Source organism: Camarhynchus parvulus, chromosome Z (assembly GCF_901933205.1).
Source record: "Camarhynchus parvulus chromosome Z, STF_HiC, whole genome shotgun sequence".
Lineage (NCBI taxonomy): Eukaryota > Metazoa > Chordata > Aves > Passeriformes > Thraupidae > Camarhynchus > Camarhynchus parvulus.
In genome coordinates, this window is record NC_044601.1 from 29,756,109 (window position 1) to 29,774,125 (window position 18,017).

At 39.1% G+C, this 18,017-nt stretch overlaps 1 protein-coding gene across 2 annotated transcripts; it reads left to right on the plus strand.

The window, feature by feature from the left end:
- The first annotated feature begins 6,279 nt into the window (after positions 1–6,279).
- CCNH (cyclin H) lies at positions 6,280–17,920 on the plus strand. 2 transcript variants are annotated; one of them, XM_030969218.1, is made up of 10 exons: positions 6,280–6,489; positions 6,573–6,695; positions 8,033–8,106; positions 8,336–8,546; positions 8,850–9,013; positions 11,309–11,379; positions 13,838–13,949; positions 14,478–14,538; positions 16,220–16,298; positions 17,274–17,920. In XM_030969218.1, exons 1-9 carry the CDS (start codon positions 6,373–6,375, stop codon positions 16,262–16,264), a joined length of 978 nt encoding a protein of 325 aa, XP_030825078.1. In that variant the 5' UTR covers positions 6,280–6,372; the 3' UTR covers positions 16,265–16,298; positions 17,274–17,920. The 2 variants fall into 2 exon arrangements, with proteins under 2 accessions (XP_030825078.1, XP_030825077.1); XM_030969217.1 differs by having other exon boundaries at positions 16,220–17,920.
- The last annotated feature ends 97 nt before the right edge of the window (positions 17,921–18,017 follow it).

An 18,017-nucleotide genomic window follows, 5' to 3' on the forward strand; every position in this document is an offset into this window, starting at 1 on the left:
TTCATCTAGACCTTTACTGCAGGTGAAAGTAATTAATTAATTATTCACTAAATAAAATAATAATAATGGTTTTATTTTTTTAGTGTTTTCCAAATCATCTCCACTTGACTGATGTACCTACACCAGGCAAAATGAAGAGAAAACATCTGTCATTTGAAATACTTAGAGAGAATTTTTCATTAAAGTTTTCTCAGTCTCAGATCAGGAATTCTGCCTCAGTATGAAGATGTAGAACATGAACTGGATAAACCTAGAAAATAAGTGTCTATCTCTGGATTACATGGAATGTCCTTTGCTAGAATACCTCATTTAGAGGGAATCTGAGTGTTACAGGACAATGCCCTGAAGTCATGGAAGAATATGTGTAGTGTCAGTAAGTTCAGACCACATATCTTTTCTCACTATTATATTTTTCTTTAAATTAATCCCTGTGGGGAACACTCAGTGCCATGTTGCGCCAATACGTGTGAGAGGTTTTAGCATTGCTACCATTTCTTACAGATGACACCTGTTTCTGAGGAAACTGTGCTCTAGAACAAAGCACACAAGTGTAAAACACTCAGTGCGTTGCAGCATGACTTGAGTTTCTGTAGCACAGAAGCTCTTTTAGTAGGGAAGCAAACACAGAGTTGCTGCCTGTGGAGGGATAGAAAGTAAGAAAATAGTGCAGAAGGTAGACTCACACCTGAAGAGTTGCAGCTGTACAAATCACCAAAGATTAGGAACAGGCCTGCCCTTAATAGGCCACAGCTGTGTCCAATAAGATGACGAGTGCTACAAAAGAATGGGTTAGCTGGTTGAGGGGAGAGTTTGAGTTTGCTGGCTGTGCTGTGAAGAGGGTTGGAATTTGTTGGTTGTGCTGTGAAGAAGGAGGAGTCAGTGCTTTGAGTAACTGCCCATGAGAAATCACTGAGAAGGTATGTGAGCTTCACAATATGATGACAATAACTGCCAGGAACTGGCAGCTGGACAGCAACTACCTCTTCAGCCACGGCACTTGCTGTCCGCAGGCACCGCAAGCTCCTCCTCTCCTGGCCAGGCACGGACCACTCCTTGTGGTTTGGTAGGCTCCGGAGCCAGTCCTCTCTGCCTCTGCTATCACCAACATTTTTGTAGCAGACCTGATTCTTCCTCAGGGGCTCCCCTAGAGCTGGATCCCCTCAGGATCCCTTGCCCTGGAGCTCCCCTGCCGCAAGAGAAGCCCCTGTGACCCGAGATCTGCCCCTTGCTGCGGGACGGGCTGGTTGCGAGCCACTCTGTTCAACAAACCAGGAGGTACATCTGACTTAGTTAAAAAAACTTTTTTTGTTTTTTTGTTCTTGTTTCCTTGGGTTTTTTGGGTGGGTTTTTTTTGTTTGTTTGGTTGTTTGGTTTTTTTTGGGGGGGGGGGGTTGGTGTTTTGGGTTTTTTTGTTTTGTTTTGTTTTTAGCATCTAATTTCTGCCAGGTGATGGTTGTCTGGGCTGCAGAGAGAGAGAGCTGCTCTCATGGTGTACTTAAGCTGAGAGACCCTGCATCCAGGTGCTCAAGGATGAGATAATTCTAATTAATTTACTTACTTTGTATTGGAAGTATGCGTATGTATTGGGTTCATGGTTCGTGGCCTGGTTTAAGTAGTGGCAATGGGGGAGGGAGGGAAAGAGGGTGGAGTGCTGCTAAAGGGATGGCTCTCACTTTTAAAGTACATTTCAGAGACACTTGGTTCCAAAGGAATCTTTGCAAACGTGCCGCTTTGCAAACTGCACTTCGTGAATATGAATACAGTTGCATAAGTAACTCAAAAGTTCACATTCTCAGTTTCTTAACCCATCCAGAAATCCAGTGATGACTTTTTAGCATCAGTGTCAATAATTACATTATATTCTTACAAGATGACACACTGGGAGTGAAATGTGGGGGAAGAATGCAGTTGTGAAGAAATTAAAAACAAAGGTCAAGTACATCAAGATAAAGTCAGTATGGGAGAAACAGAGAAGGAAAAATAAGAAAGAAGGGACAAAAGCAACAGAACTTTCTCTATAAATGACTGAAGACACATCAGTGAAAAATGGCAAAAATAACCACTCTTCTCCACAAAAGCCAGCTTTGGCTCTTAGGCTTTAGGCAAATCTTGTACTGACTCCAACAGACATCTTGCATGGTCTCAAAAGGAATATTCAATTCTGATTGCCCCATAGGAATTCAGCCCTCCCTGCTGAATGAATTGAATGCTCCAAATTTAAGAACAAACAAACATCTTCACTTCATCATATTTCAGTTTTGCTAGTATGATTTGTGATTTGAGACTGTACACTTAATGTATTTCTGAAGTTGTAAATTATTAAATGCAAAAATTTTTAATATTTAAAAATCCAAAGGTCATGAATTCCAAACTGTTGTTTCTCATCCTTTTTTGCTTATTTAAAGTCTGTGTTTCTGCTGAGGATTGTAAAGTTTATGTCCCTGAACTGCATATTCAATATAAGTAGTTATAGCTATATATGCATACTTTGTAATGCTTTGAATGACAAGGACACTTTAAGAATATAGAATAATGCATCTTCAATGAAATAATCTCACTGATACCAGTGAGATCAAATAAAAGCAAAATACTACTTAGCAAAGCAAGAAAGGTAATCTGATTTTAACTAGCTTCTGTGCTAGGACAATTGATAGCCAAACACTGCAAAATCAAGAAGACCCTCTGATATAAGTATATTCAAAAAATGAGAACTAAAACATAGTAATTAAAACTATGTTTTAAATTTAGTTCTACTGATAAATTCTCAGCAGCATGAAATATAGCAAATATTAACATCATATGAGAATAAATCAATGTGTTTTCACCTCTAAAGCTTTTAATCCTCTCCAGTAGCATCAGCAAGGTTAACCCCTTCTTTGAATGTTTTAGGCTACTGAGCATCTGCAGTTAGGCTTAATAATGATGATAATAAAAGGTAATAAAAATCAGGAAATTGATTATGTTAATTTAGGTGTATTAATTATAACTCAGTTGAAGGGCTGTACTCTTGTGTTTGCAATCCCCTTCCTCACATATTATTCTAAGAAGACACTACCAACGTCAAAGTTGAATGGTTTTATGAACGTTTATTTTCAACAGTAAACTGTACAGACTGAGCCTCTGTGCTTCAGGGATCTTCTCCTTCTTAGATGATGTGTGTTCTGCTTCTTGGTTCTTTTTGGTCCTCTCTATAGCCTCCAAGAGATTCTGATTCACTATATGCCTCAAACAGAAAAATAAAGAACACTTACAGCAGCCATGGCTGGCATAAAAAACATCAGGAGGAATACCTCTATGGTATTCGTTGATACAAGCACGAAAATGTGCTCCGTATTTAGGTGGTAGGTATTTATTTACACCTTTGGGCAATTTTTCTGAGAAATTGCTGAACACACTAAAATGCCTAGGCTACTGGAGAGCTTTTATTAGCTCATAGTTTGATTTGCTTGGTTATCTTGCTACTTGCATAATTCTGAACAAACATCTTTGCATATAACATGTTTTAAAACAGCATAAAAGACAGACATCAAACATTTAAATTTGACTGAGTTAAGCAACTGATTAATAACTCATACAGCTTCACTTTCCAAAAAACTTTTCAGTTCTTGTAATTATCTTTCTGAATGTAGTAAAACATTTTATACTCACTCTGCACTTTATTAGTGCATTCTATGCCATTCTTTGTAGACCTTATTACTGGCACAAAAATCACATTGCAGTATTTCTTATTTTTATTGACCTCTTTGGCTACAAGATAATATATCAAAATTGCATTGTGGGTAAAGATGTTGTGAAAAGCACTATTGTGAAAAGAAACAATAGAGAACTAGAAACAGTAAATTCTCGATTCTGTTTGTAGCTTGGTCACAGACCAAGCACATGAAGGTTTTTCTGAGTATTTTATGATTACATTTCCAGATATTTTACCTAAATCTGCCTTTGTCCACTTTCAGACTGAATTTTAGAATCACTAATAATTCATCATACCATTTAAAGTTAAGGAAGAACTACAATCAGTGAAGTCCGTAGTTGTTCAGTATCCTTAAACCCAAACACCTTTGAAGTACAGATTCTGAAAAGTGGAAGGTATAAAAGAAATAGAATCATAAAAAAATGGAAAAAAAAACTGCTTTATCCTCCCTACTGCTCTTTTTAGAAATTTTCATTCCTATTCTTACATTTTACTCTTAGAGTGATGTTGTGAAATAACACATTTACAATAATACTCAGTAAACTGATTGTTACAATAATGTGCACTATTTAGGAGTCTCTAATTTGGGATGGAACTGTCACAATCAGATGCACAACAACACCCTTCTGGTATTTTTGTACATATGGCTCTTGGAACTCAGATCTGATCAGATTTCAAACTGTATGTATGTTGGATGCGCTGATTACTGTAATTTAAGGCAAAGTATTGATGGATTCAGACTATATAGATAATTATTTCTTGTGTAGTTTAGGGAAAGGACCTTTGTCATGTCTGTTCGCAAGGAACCACTTTGTCACTAAAAACCAGGAAAGAAACTCTCTAACCAGTTTTTTATGTTAGAAAGCTGATATTTTTTCAATATGTTGGGTGCATGGTGATAGCTTCACCTAATACATCCACTTTCAAAACTTTTCACTATTTATACACTGTAGCAAATAAAGAAATTAATGTTCATTTGCTATAAGTTCCGTAATTCTCTTAATTAATTAGTATTCGATCTCCTATTTGTTTTCTCACTTCTCATGCTAATTAGCCCAGTTCTTCTGTCTTTTTATTATCTTTTTCCCAAACAGCATATCCAGTACATCTGCTGAACTGACTTGGTTATTTTCTTCCTTATCTTGAGTTTCTGCAAAACATCCTTGTGGTTCATCAATTTTGCATTACTTGTGTCCACTTTCAAAAACAGATGTGTCTGCAAGGCTTTGTTAACATCCTTCTAGATCTGGGATCATTGAAATATATCAAAGTGTTGATTACACTTGTTTCAGCGAAACTTAAAGTTTCAGTAATTTTCCCAAACCATGATCCCACAATACTGGCTTATCACAACCTTGCTAAATGCTGGTTCTAATGGCATATGACAAAGTGTAAAATTACATTGCTTCAAAATAATTAAAACAATTAATTAGAAGAGATAATTAAAATAATTAATTTGAAAAATTATGAGTAAAGTTACGTAATTTCCCATACCAGTTGGTAGAAGGCTTATTAGTCACAGATGTAGAGAGTTAAAACAAAGCCACATTTATCCCCAGTGTTTGTAGTAATCACTGTATGATACGAAACAAAGCATTAATCCTAGATAGGGATCAAACACTATTGTGCTAAGGTTACAGGAATTTTCCCCCACTGCTGCATAAACTCCTTTTAAAAGAACACAACTTGTTGGGTAACACTTTTAACTCCAATACCTGTGACTGTCCACAAAAGTATGTTCTACATCATTTCCACACACACTTCAAATACAAATATTAGATACTACACAGTAATATCTAAAATTTCTGGCTGAAGCATGGAGGCTATGAAATGCTGCTTCCTTAAAAGCATAATTGGATTTTATATCTAGTAGTTATCTGGGGAAAGCAGGAGACTACTGAAGTAACTTAAGGGAGCAGAATCACAGAATATTCTGACTTGGCAGAGCCCACCACAATCATAAAGTTCAGTTCCTGGGCCTGCACAGGACTCTCCAAAAATCACACCATGCGCCTGAGAGCATTGTCCAAACACTTCTTGAATCCATCAGACTCGGTGATGTGACCACTTCCCTGGGGAGTTTGTGCAAGTGCTCAATTACCGTATGGGTCAAAAACTTTTTCCTGATATCCGACCTAAACCTCCAATGACTTAACTTCATGGTATTTACTCGAGTCCTGTCACTGGTCACCACAAAGAGATTAGTATCTGCCCCTCCTCTTCCCTCACAAGAAGTTGTAGGCTGCAATGATGAGGTCTCCCCTCAGTCTCTTCCAGGCTGAACATTCCAAGTGACCTCAGCTACTCCTCATATGGCTTCTGCTCCAGGCCCTCATCATCCTCATGGCCTTCCTTTGCATGCTTTACAATAGCTTAATGTCTGTCTTACATTGCGGTGCCCAAAACTGTCCCCAGCACTCGACGTAAGGCTGCACAAGTGCAATGTAAATTTGCAAGTATATATGAATAAAACCGAAAGAGAAACACAAGAGTGCCGCTATTCTGCAAAAGTTCACGATATACTGCTTTGCCACAGTTCTTCCTTAAAACGGAAAAGTTTGGAAAAGGAAACGGAAACATCCCTCTCCCAGGAGGGAGTGTCCTGGGCCTGCTCGGCCGCGCCCCAGGAGCTAAGGCGGCTCCCGGCGTGCCGCGCGCGAATGCGGACATGTTGCTGAGCAATGTTCCACAGCAGCACGCAGCGCCGGCACTGGACCTTCCAAGGCGAGGAGGAACTGGCGCGGCTCCGCGCTGAGGGGAACCGCCGGGCCCGGGCCAGGGCGGCGGCCAGCGGGAAGGTGCGCGGGGACGCAGGAGTTGCGGGCGCGGGGCGGCAGGGTGAGACTGCGGCGGACTCAGGTGCGGCTTTGCTTCTCCCAAGGTGCCGCAGGGCGACCCGGTGCTGCTGGAGCCGCACGAGGAGCTGGCGATATGCAAGTACTACGAGAAGAGACTGCTGGACTTCTGCGCTGCATTCAAGCCCGCGATGCCGCGGTCCGTTGTGGTAAGCGAGGCGAGGAGGAGCCGCCGCCTCGGCCCTCCTAATTCCATCCATCGCTTGCTGCCTGCTTGGCTTGTTTTCGAGGGCGCGGATATCTTTAAATCTCTTTATCTCTTTTCTCTCTTCTAGCACTACAGTATGTAGCCGCTTTTTGTTTTGTTGTTTGCGGTTTTTTTTTGTTTGTTTTGTTTTGTTGGGGTTTTTTTGGGTTTTTTTTTTGTTTTGTTTGGTTTGGTTGTGTTTTTTTTTTTTTGTTGTTTGTTTGTTTGGTTTTTTTTTGTTTCGTTTTCTGACACGTGTAGCCATTTCAGAATCTGATGTTTTTCAACGTGAGCTTTTGCTTGTGGCTCTTAAACTTGCTTGGGCGACTGAATTGTTTTGTTTCCTCTTAGCGAAGGGTAGAAACAAAATAGTCGTAGATGGTTGATGGTAATGTTTGATGATACAATGAAACAATCTCCCAGTCGCTAAAGAAGACGATCCGAAATTTGGGTTGTCATTCACATGTTTCTCCAGCATTAGTGCTTCTCTGACCACAAAATAAGCTGGATTGTGTACTGGCAAAATATTATCGTACAAAGGAAAAGCAAAATTACCTTGAACTTATGTGTCTTGAATGCAAAAGAGCGTCTTTCAGAAGGGAGAAGTGGGGATGTAGAGCTGAAGAATGGAGTGAAATTGTGCCTCTCTCTCACTGAGACATTAAGATGTATAATTTACATTGTGCCCTGTTAGTCCTCCCTTTTCCACTCAAGTGTGGTGAAGAGTACCATGCTTGAGGGTGCCTTTGAAAGATTGCAGTCACTGCCACGGCATGTTCTGTGAAAGATTGCAGTCACTGCCATGGCATCATCTGTTCAGACTGATGTTTGAGAAGTAGCTCCTGCAGAGTCTCATTTTGGAAAGCGTCAGCTTTCATGCTGATAAACATGCTGCAAAATTTACTGATGTAAAAAATCAAATTGTTTGAATTGCTTGCAGCTTTCTGGATGATTTTTTTCAGCCTTTGATTTTTAAATTTCATTATAATACCCAGTTCTTTACATAAAGATACTGTTGGCTTTTTAAGCATCATCTTCTATAGCATTGTCTAAAAACAAAGAAAATTATTTTGTATTGCAGTTGTAATGTAAGGTTCTTGCAGGCAAAAATAAAGAGTTTGAAATACTTAATGACATTTAATGGCTGTATGTGTCTTAGTGGCTCAGTGTATCCTGTGTGCCTGTAGTATATACCCAAACTTTCCTGGTTTGTGGGGGTTTTTTTTATTTTTATGTATTTATACTTATTTTTTCTTAATCCATTTTTATTTTTTCCCTTCTCCATTTTTTTCAATTTAGGGAACAGCTTGCATGTATTTCAAACGTTTTTACCTCAATAACTCAGTGATGGAGCATCATCCTCGGATAATAATGTGAGTTATCAACACTTCTTGAGTTACTCTATCAAATGGAATATTAGAGGTATGATCTTTATATTTGTAAAGTCCTGAAAAAAGAACAAGAAAGAAAATCAAAGAGCTTAAGTAGGAGTAAAGACAAAATATGGTCAGTTTCACTGTATTTTTGCTGTATTTGGAACATATGGATGAATGGATGCTGCATATGTCAATTGTTTGCTTTTTTGTTTTTTCCCTCCTCAAGGCTAACATGCACATTTTTGGCCTGCAAAGTAGATGAATTTAATGTATCCAGTGCACAGTTTGTTGGTAACCTTCGAGAAAGTCCTCTTGGACAGGAAAAAGCTCTTGAACAAATACTGGAATATGAACTGCTACTTATTCAGCAACTGAACTTCCATCTCATCATCCACAATCCATACAGGCCATTTGAGGGATTTCTAATTGATATTAAGGTAATACTCTCTTATAAGCTTATGCTCTGTGTAGTAAAGTAATACAAGTCTGTCATGCATTATCTTGAAAAACTTTATTTCCTTTTGTGCCTGTGATTTAAAAGATCTAATTTCTATAGTGATAGACAGATACCTGAAAGACAGTTTTTTTACTTGTGGTCTTTAAGTTATTTAGGATGTTCTTGGAATAAAGATCTGGTCTGCTACTTTTCAGCTTTATAAAATACTGTTGAATTGTGTGTTCTGAGCTTATGAACAGGAATGACAAACAGGTGCCTTTTTTTCTAAATCATTACTTTTTAGACTCGCTATCCAGTGCTGGAAAATCCTGAAGTTTTAAGGAAAACAGCTGATGACTTCCTTAACCGAGTGGCTCTGACAGATGCATATCTGCTCTTTACTCCCTCACAGATTGCTCTCACTGCCATATTATCTAGTGGCTCAAAAGCAGGGATTAATATGGAAAGGTAGTTATTTTCTTATATGCGTGATTTAAACAATCTGTTTGCTTCTTGTTTTGCTCTAGACATTCTTAACTACTAGAATTGTGTATTTACTGATTGCTAGCACTTGTCTGTTCTTTATGTTTTAGAATGGCAGTGGTACTGTTCATTTTCACAAATAGGTTATGAAAGCAGTTGCTGTCTGGTTTTTATATTCCTTTGGAAGAAGTTAAAAAAAACTGATGACTTTGCCTTAATTAGTATAGCATAGGATTTTCAGACTCAGTTTGAGGGTTACACAGGGAAGAAAGTGGAAATATGGTAGAAACTGAGATCAACTGAAATTACGCTGAACTGATAGCTAATGGATGTTACAGTGTGAAGCAATGTCCTGTCTTAGCTATCCCACTTCCTCCCAGGTGTAGTAATAGCTTCCCCCTTCCCCTCTCCCTGCCTCCTGCTGAGAGCTGTCCATCAATCTCAGTAGGTCAGCAAGGCCTCGTCTGATAGGTGAAGTTCAAAAGATGCCTCTCAGCCCTGGGGACAATTGGGCCATCCAAGTGTCATTTGTCCCCTGAGCCTCCCCCCCTCCTGCCTGGTTGGTAGCTCACCTACCCCTTCCCCTCCCCCTTTCCCTGAGCTTAAAAAGACACAGGACCCTGCGGTCGGGATTCGGTTGGAGCTGTCACAACATTCAGAGGCCTGCGTGCCCAGGAATAAACTCTGGATTATGACCCCCTAGCCGGATCCGTCTCCTTTTCCTCTTTGCCTCGCCTAAAGCTTCTCCATCAGAGGTCAAGCCTGAGTTCCTGTTGCCTGGACTTGTTCCAAGTGCCTAGCTGCAACATACAACTAACCAAAGGTATCTCTGAGGTGAAACACCACAGCTGCCGCCTTTGGTCAAGCAGTGAGGGCCAGACAAGCCCAGGCACGTTCCACCCAGTAATATTGGGAAATGGGCATGCTGTAACATCCTGTGTTCGGCTGCTGCAACTGTTCAGTTTCCATGGATATGCACCAGGAGTAAGGTGTTGCTTTAAATCAATCTTTTCTTTCCCTTTTGTGTTGTTGCCACTGGTGTTTGCAGGGGTACTATCAAACACTGATACTTTTGCTGAAATGTGTAGTTTGTTTGGTTTAGTTCTCTTACGGACAAAACATGTGCTTTTCGTCAGATGAACAGGTGAAGTGGTTGCTGTAAGGAGATGTACCTGACATGTTTTAATATCATGCCACTACCTGAGCATTTTGCATCTGGAGTGTAACACCTGTTCTAAATCCAAAACGTTCTTTTAAAATAAAATCTTCCATCTGTTCTAAATGTATCTCAAATCTCTCTAGTTCTAAAATAAGGAATGTTGGGAGTATTCCTTATAGGATTCACTGTCTTCTGAGAATTGTGTAAAAACATTCAGGTGCTTACTTTACCTTGAAACTTGATCTCATTCTTAGATCTATGTTCTGTACTGCTCATGCCAAAATTCAGAAAACTGTGCTTGCAAAAAGAATGAAAATAATTTGTAGATAATGTGTGATTCAAGGTGTCTGAACTTTGTTGGCACATTCAGGAAGAATTCAAGTCTTTTTTATCTGTCTGCACCATACAGTTGTTATAACCTTGTCATTTACTGTTTGGTGTGAGTTTTTGCTGCCAGACATGAGAGAAGCTGATGGTCCGTGGATCTGTGGTCAGGTGCAGCTCTAGAGGTGGTACAGAACACGTGGGAATTGGAAAACCTGTTGCTCTCATGGGGGAAGGGATAAAGAACTCCTTGGTTGTTGTGGGTGTTGGTGAGGACAATTGCTCATGTCCGTTTTATCCAGGCAGTCTGCATTAGTGTTCTTACTAAGAGAAGTTTGATCTCATTGGAAAGAGGAAGGGACCCATACGCTCATGCAAGACAGTATTTAGTGACAGCTTTGAGCTGCCAAAAGAAGCAAGCCTGTCTTGCATGCTCTGCTGTTGCTCAGTCTGAAAACCACTGTAGTGGTTGCTTGTCCTGTGGGCGTTCTGTACAATAGCATGATGTTGTCATAAGGTCATAAACTTAATTTGACTTAGCTCTCTGAGGCTTAGAAATACTTAATTTGGCAATATTATTTCTTCATGACTGGTGGAATATTTTTGTTGCCTTCTTAGTGACAGATTATCTTTTTTATCACTTTATAGCACTTAAGTAAACAAAGCATTCTTACTCATCTAATTATAAAGCTCTGGGAGATGTTAATTAAAAATAATACACTTTTTACTAACTTACAAATGATTGCCATAAATTATTATGACACTTCAAAAATTTATTCTTCAATGTCTCTTTGCAGCTATTTATCAGAAAGTCTTATGCTGAAAGAGGATAGATCAACCTTATCCAGATTACTAGATGAAATGAAATGTAAGTAAACGTTGGAAAATTATATTAAAGAATATTTCAAAATGAGGAAAAACTATCTTTTTCCAAATTACAAAAGCTTTAGATAGAAGGGTCTGCTTCAAATGGTTCTCTTCACCTTAAGGCATGCATAAGTAAACTGCAGACAGTAGAATGAGCTACCCAGCATGTGGATGGAAGAGGAAAAACGACAAAATGACAAAATGAACAAATAAATTAAACAAATTAATACAAACAAATTAAATACATTAACGGGCAGAGGACCTGCCTGATGCTTTCAGAACATAAGTGCTAGAGTCAGTTAAGTGCTAGCAGCTGATTCAGAAGTGAGAAATCTATTTTGAGAACTAGATAATGGTATCTGTAGGACAGAACTAAATTGCTTTTTAAGTCACCATATCTTAAACATTACAGCTTCAGGCAAAGCCTGCATGTAATAACTACTAGTACCAGATAAAGGGCTAATGTGATGTGCCAGTATTTATACTGCACATCTGTTTTGTAGCTATAAGATGTTTCAGAAGATGCTTAGTTTCACTAGTGTGAGAAATATCTTTGTGTGTGTGTGTATATTTTACAAATATTAAGAATGCTACCATGGTTTAGCTAAGCTAAAAGGAAGTGTAGTACACTGATTATTACCTTTGATTTAAATGAAAAGGCTGTTATATGAAATTCCCAGTAAGTAATCAGTTACTGAATGCATTAAGCTAATGCATGCACTTCAAATGGGAGTGGTGGCAGTGAAACTAGCCTGGCTGACATGAGCAGGGAATGCACCATACAAGTAACCAGGGTCTACAAATTCAATTTACCTTTAATTTATAAAATTTAAGATGTCCTTTACTTTCTGGTCTTCTAACAAATCAGGTCTTCAAACTTTAGTGGCTGAGATGGAAGGGAATGCTGGGATCACTTACTCTTCACTTCAGTTTTTGTGGATGGTAGCTTTAGCCCAAGGGTAGCTCTTCCATAAACATAAGATGGTTGGAAGGAAATTTTTCAAACATTTGTAAATTACTTCTACAGAGTACTGGTGGTAGAGAAAAAAAAAACTTGTAAATTTAATTTGCATTATTAGAAAGACTGGAACTGGTATTTTTTTAGGACAGCAAGTACAGTGTTGATTGCAAAAAATACCTGTATATTTTGAAGCTTGTTAGCAGAGTAATGTGAACTGTGCCTTAAGGAAATCCAGAGTCGGTGATGCTGGATACTTGTTTCAGTGTAGTTACAATGAGGAAGGGAAGGATGAACTGTTGGCTCAAGCCTGACTATGACATAAGCAATACTCAGCCACACTGGAGACTAGATAGGGTTGTGTGATTCACAAGGGGGATGGGTTGACCCCAGCTTGATGCCAGGTGACCACCAAAGTTGCCAAGTGACCTCCAAAGACCCTATCACTGACCTCCCTAGCTGGGCAGGGGAGAGAAAAAAAATAGCAAGTTCATGGGCTAAGATAAGAGCAGGGAGAGAGGTCACTTACAGTTACTATCATGGGCAAAACAGACACAACTGGGGGAAATTAATTAATCACCAATCAAATCAGAGTAGGGTAATGAGAAGTGAAAACCGAATCTTAAAAATACCTTTCCCCCACCCCTCCCTTCTTCCTGGATTCAATTTCACTCCTGAATTCTCTCCCTCCAGTGCAGGGGGACTAGTCAGGGTAGCGTGTTTCTGTTGCTCCTTCCTCCTCACATTCTTCCCCATTGCAGTGTGGAGTCCCTCCCACAGAGACAGTCATCTACAAATTTTTACAATGAGTCCTTCGCACATGCTACAGTTCTTCATTAACTGGTCTAATGTGGGTCCATTACATGGGATGCAGCCCTTCAGAAATAGGCTGCTTCAGTGCCAGTCTCCCATGGGGTCACAAGTCTTGCCAGCAAACATTCTGTAGTGTAGGTTTCTCTTCCCTACATAGTATTCCCAAGGGGTCACAGCCTCCTTCAGGCACATCTACCTGCTCCAAAGTTGCCACCTCTACAGGCTGCAGGTGCAGCTGCATACTCCACACTCCTGTTGACCTCCATGCAGGGACACAGCTGCTTCACCATGGTCTGCACCAGGGGAATCTGTTTCTGTGCCTGGAGCACTTCCTTCCTTATGTTTGTCCCTGACCCTGGTAGATGTAGGGTGTAGATGTTCTCGTATATTCTCATTCCTCTTTCCAGCAGCCATTAGTGTTGCATTGGCTTTTGGATTTTGCCCTTTAAATGTGTTATCACAGATGTACATCCACTGTCACTTAATAGGCTTGGCCTTAGCCAGTGCTGGATACATCCTGGAACCATCTGGCGTTGCCTCTGTTGTGCATGGGGGGAGCCTCTAGCAGTGTCTCAAAGAAGCCACTCCTATAGGTCCCCCACTGCCAACATCTTGCCATGCAGACCCAACACAACAAGGCAGAGCAGAAATTATCTGTGTGCTTACAGCTGTGTTGTTGTCATTTTAGGCATGAAAAATCTCATTAAAAAATATGAACTGCCAAGGCCTGAAGAGGTTGCTGCTCTAAAACAGAAATTAGAGAAGTGTCACAGCTTGGACCTCTCATTTAATACAAACCCGTAAGTATATCTGGGATGTGTTAAACTTTGGCCTTTTTTATTGGCATATGAACATTAATATTTTCTTACCCATGTGAGTGATGGAAAATGAAAACCCTTAAATGTGCACACAGTGTTTGCCTGCTTGCTATATCTACTGGAAACTGAGGTCAGTGACTCAAAGTAGTGCTTTCAGTAATACATTAACAGGTTCTTTTGTGCGGATCTGCATGGCAAGCTGATTATTTTGTAAAACAAAACCTGGAATACTGGGTGGCTTCTAAGGTGTGACCACTTGATGTTGTATGTGATGAGAACTAAGGGCTTTAAAATCAGGCAATTAAAACAAGAATGCTGTAAAGGCTTAATGTTTTCTTAAGAATTATGTGGATGGCAAAGGACTGCACCCTGAACTTCCAGCAAACTGCATGCTGAGGTTTTGGTTTTTTTTTAATGAAACAGGTATGTTCATATTGTAATCCTGGGGTCAAATAATGAGGGTCTTAACTTATAAAAATACCTAAGCATTTCACTTTTCTTCTGGGTTAGGAAGAAGAGGAAAGGTTATGAAGATGATGAATATGTCACAAAGAAATGTAAAATGGATGAGGTTAGTAAACCTATTGTACAAGTTTTTCCTGTTTTTTTTCATCCTTAATGCCAAGACAAAAGTGACACAGCTACTGAGATAAATTTATGCGTCTGTATTATAATTTTATTTGTTGTTCAGACTGAACCTTTTTCAACTTTTTTTTTTCACTTTAAATGAGCCAGATTTCATACCTGATTGCACTTGAAGTGTTCTTGAACACCCCCTCTTTTGTGGAAAGGGGAATGAACATGCAGACCATGCTTCCTACTGTTTATTGTGCTTTGGAAGTTTTTATTTACTTTATTTGGTTTCTTGCTCAAAGCAGTGTAGAGTGTTGGACTAAATGTATGTCAATTTGTTAACAAGGCTGCGTGAATTACAGATGGGTTGCTAGTACTTTGCGTTATAAGACCAAGTATAACTAAGATGGAGATAAACTGACAAGAGTGACTCAACAACTACAAACAGTATTAAGGTTGTCCTTCACATCTGGGATGAACACCTTCCAGAGCTTTTGTTTGGACAATGGACAGGAGAGAGTCCATGCTGGCAGTGGTGTAGAACCCTTTTTAAGTGGACTCATTTTGATACTAAAGGTGTTGCATACTGATAGTCTGAGACACTAAGTATGGCATTTAGAAAAACATGCTAACATCTAAAGAGGGTCACCTACCAAAATGTGAAGATAAAAGACAAGATTTGTGTCTTGCTATTAGAGATTATCATAGTAGGTTCATGCTATACTGTCAAATTAGACTCCAAAACATTATTAAGACAAGATTATAATAAAATTGGCATTGAAGGTATATGCTAACAAGATGGGGGACCTTGAACTTATAATTTTATTGCTGCAAAAATTTTTAATAAGTTTTCATTCCAAATGCCAGTCTTCAAAAGTATACTAAAACTGGCAACTCCATAAAGCAGGCACTTGGAAAACTGTTCACTTTATGACAGAGTGACTTAGAACTAACAGCGCCATATGAGTGTTGGAGGTTTCACTTGTTCCCTGCCCCAGTTTAATTTATATTAGTTACTCTGCTATGGTCTGAGGCAGTTTTGATTTTGGATCTTCTTTTTAATTTATATCTGTAATTATTTCCTAAATGAGTAACCCGATAGGATATTCACATAGCCTACAGCACTTCATGATTTTACAGTTCCAAAGGTCCTGAAACCCACAGTTTTTTATTAGTGATGTATCTGAACTGGGTTTCTACTTGTGTATTTTTTGCTGAGTAATAACTACATGAAAGAGCAGATCTCAGCTGGCCAGGACATTAAGGAGAAAGTGTGCTTAGCTTTTTGAAAGCTTACAGTGTGTGCAAACTGCTCATATCTTAACAATGGCTTCATTAATCCTGTAGTTAGCTGATAATCTACAAAGCCATGAAAAGCACAGGACATCACTAGAAGGTGCAGTATGAGCTATTTTGGAAATCTCTACAGTTATCCAACATAAAGCTCATGCTTCTTTATCCCAGGTGCTGAAAAGTGTCTAACATGACTGTGTCCATGACTGTAAGCATAGGTATGGATAACTAGCTTTAGGGTTAAAGGCCTGAATTGCCCCAAGTTAAAATACTTTTTTAGTCTTCTGTTCATGGAATTTCTCTGTAAGTTCTTAAATCCAGCCCATAAGCACCACACCACCACACACAAATGTCGCTCAAGGTGCTGTGTTTTTTCCTTCTATTAGGAAGAGTGGACTGATGATGATCTTGTGGATTCAGCATTACTTTGAAGGAAGATGCGCTCCTACCACCCTCTGGTGTCAGGTGTGACTGCCTGCCACAGGTTCCTTATTATGTGTCATAAGGTCTTTGTGCTGTTAGTTCTTACCTTGGCAGTAAAGCTTTTCACTTTCCTAAAAGAAAAAGTTGTGGTTTAATTAAACCCTCATCCATTACAGGTCCAACACGACCAAGATTTGCTTCAAGAAATCTGGCCCTTGTTTTTGGTTCAGAAACAGTTTGATGTGGCTGTAGTGTAGTGTTATGAGCACCAGTTGATTTATTTTCTTTTCATATACCCAGTTAAGAGTTCTACAATACAAACACATACATGCAGCTTTGGGTGTTCCCCAGTTTCATTGTCTTTGCTGCATTTTGTGTGTAACAGGTAAATTAGGTAGGCAGCTCTGTCTTCCAGTTTGTATTTTTACCATGTTATATTGCCTGTACCAAAGCAACCAAATCTAGAAAAGAATCCCTTTTACACACTCTGTTAAAAGTTTTAAGTAGGACACACTGAAAGGTAAATTACTTACTTGTCTGAGATGCAGTTTAACATAGACTTGACATGGTTATGGAACAATCTAAGAAAAGACTTCTCTAGAAACAAGGTGTTGCAAACACATGTATTGTCACTATGGAAGAGCATCACATGTGTCTGCTCAGTGCCATACATACGATATTTGGGAGCTTTCACCTTCAAGAAGCTGTTCCAGCTAGAGACCAGGGCAACACAGCAAGAGCCACTTTAGTATTACAGCAAAGGTGCAAAAGCAAAGTCTCTCTGATTTTATGTGACAGTGATTTGGCAGTTCTGATAGATAGGAAAAACACTCCAGGTGTTGTAAAGATTTGCAACAGTGCTTGTATGTTAAAATTATTTATGTAGTTATCTCATTAATCTTGTCAGTGAATCCTTTTATTCCCTATTATTATATCACTGCCTAGAACATAACACACAGTGATGATGAAATACCCTTTAAATCAACAGCACATTTTATTTCTCAATTTTTTTAACAGTTTATGGCACTGCAGTGGGCAGGAACACCTTCCACTAGACAAGGTTGCTCCAAGCCTCATCCAACGTCACCTTCAACACTTCTGGGGACTGAGGCATCCCTGGCTTCTCTGGCACTCTGCCAGTACCTCACCCCACTCACAGAGAAGAATTTCTTTTTATTAAATCTCAACCTACGTAAGGAGTTTCAACATATACTTTCTCACCCAAAGATGTACAAATTAAGGCATTAGGACAAGGTAATGCTGTCTGAGGACTCATGCTCAAAAAGTGACACATTGTAAACACTGCAAAGTATGCCACCAGTGCAGACACTAAAAAATTTCCACAGTAGCCATGAAGCCAGTTTTCATGGAGTTAGAAATATGCAGCTTGATTTATTTTAAAAACTTACTTTTCACTTATAAAAATATTTATGCTAGACTTACAGTACAAAAAAGACCAAACAATACCTATTTTATAAAATGGTTTAATGAATGCATGCATGTCTGATATAATGATCAATAAATTTACTGAATTCAAATTATTTACTGTTGTAAACGTTTTACAAAAGCATTGTGATTTATCTGGATATACAGTTCTTGATGGAAGAACTATTCAGACTGAATCAGTGGCACATGAAAAAAGTAAAGCTGACAAGACCCATTCTGCATATTCTCTTTCAACATCACTCCAGCAAGAGAAACAGCATGGTATAAAACATGTACAGTAAAGGTTGTTCCTACCATAACATCAAATTCTGGAAA

Coding starts and splice junctions, on each gene's coding strand:
- CCNH (XM_030969217.1), top strand. CDS start 6,373: ATGTTCCACAGCAGCACGCAGCGCCGGCACTGGACCTTCCAAGGCGAG. Junction 9,014..11,308: donor GCAGGGATTAATATGGAAAG/GTAGTTATTTTC, acceptor GTCTCTTTGCAG/CTATTTATCAGAAAGTCTTA. Junction 13,950..14,477: donor CTCTCATTTAATACAAACCC/GTAAGTATATCT, acceptor CTTCTGGGTTAG/GAAGAAGAGGAAAGGTTATG.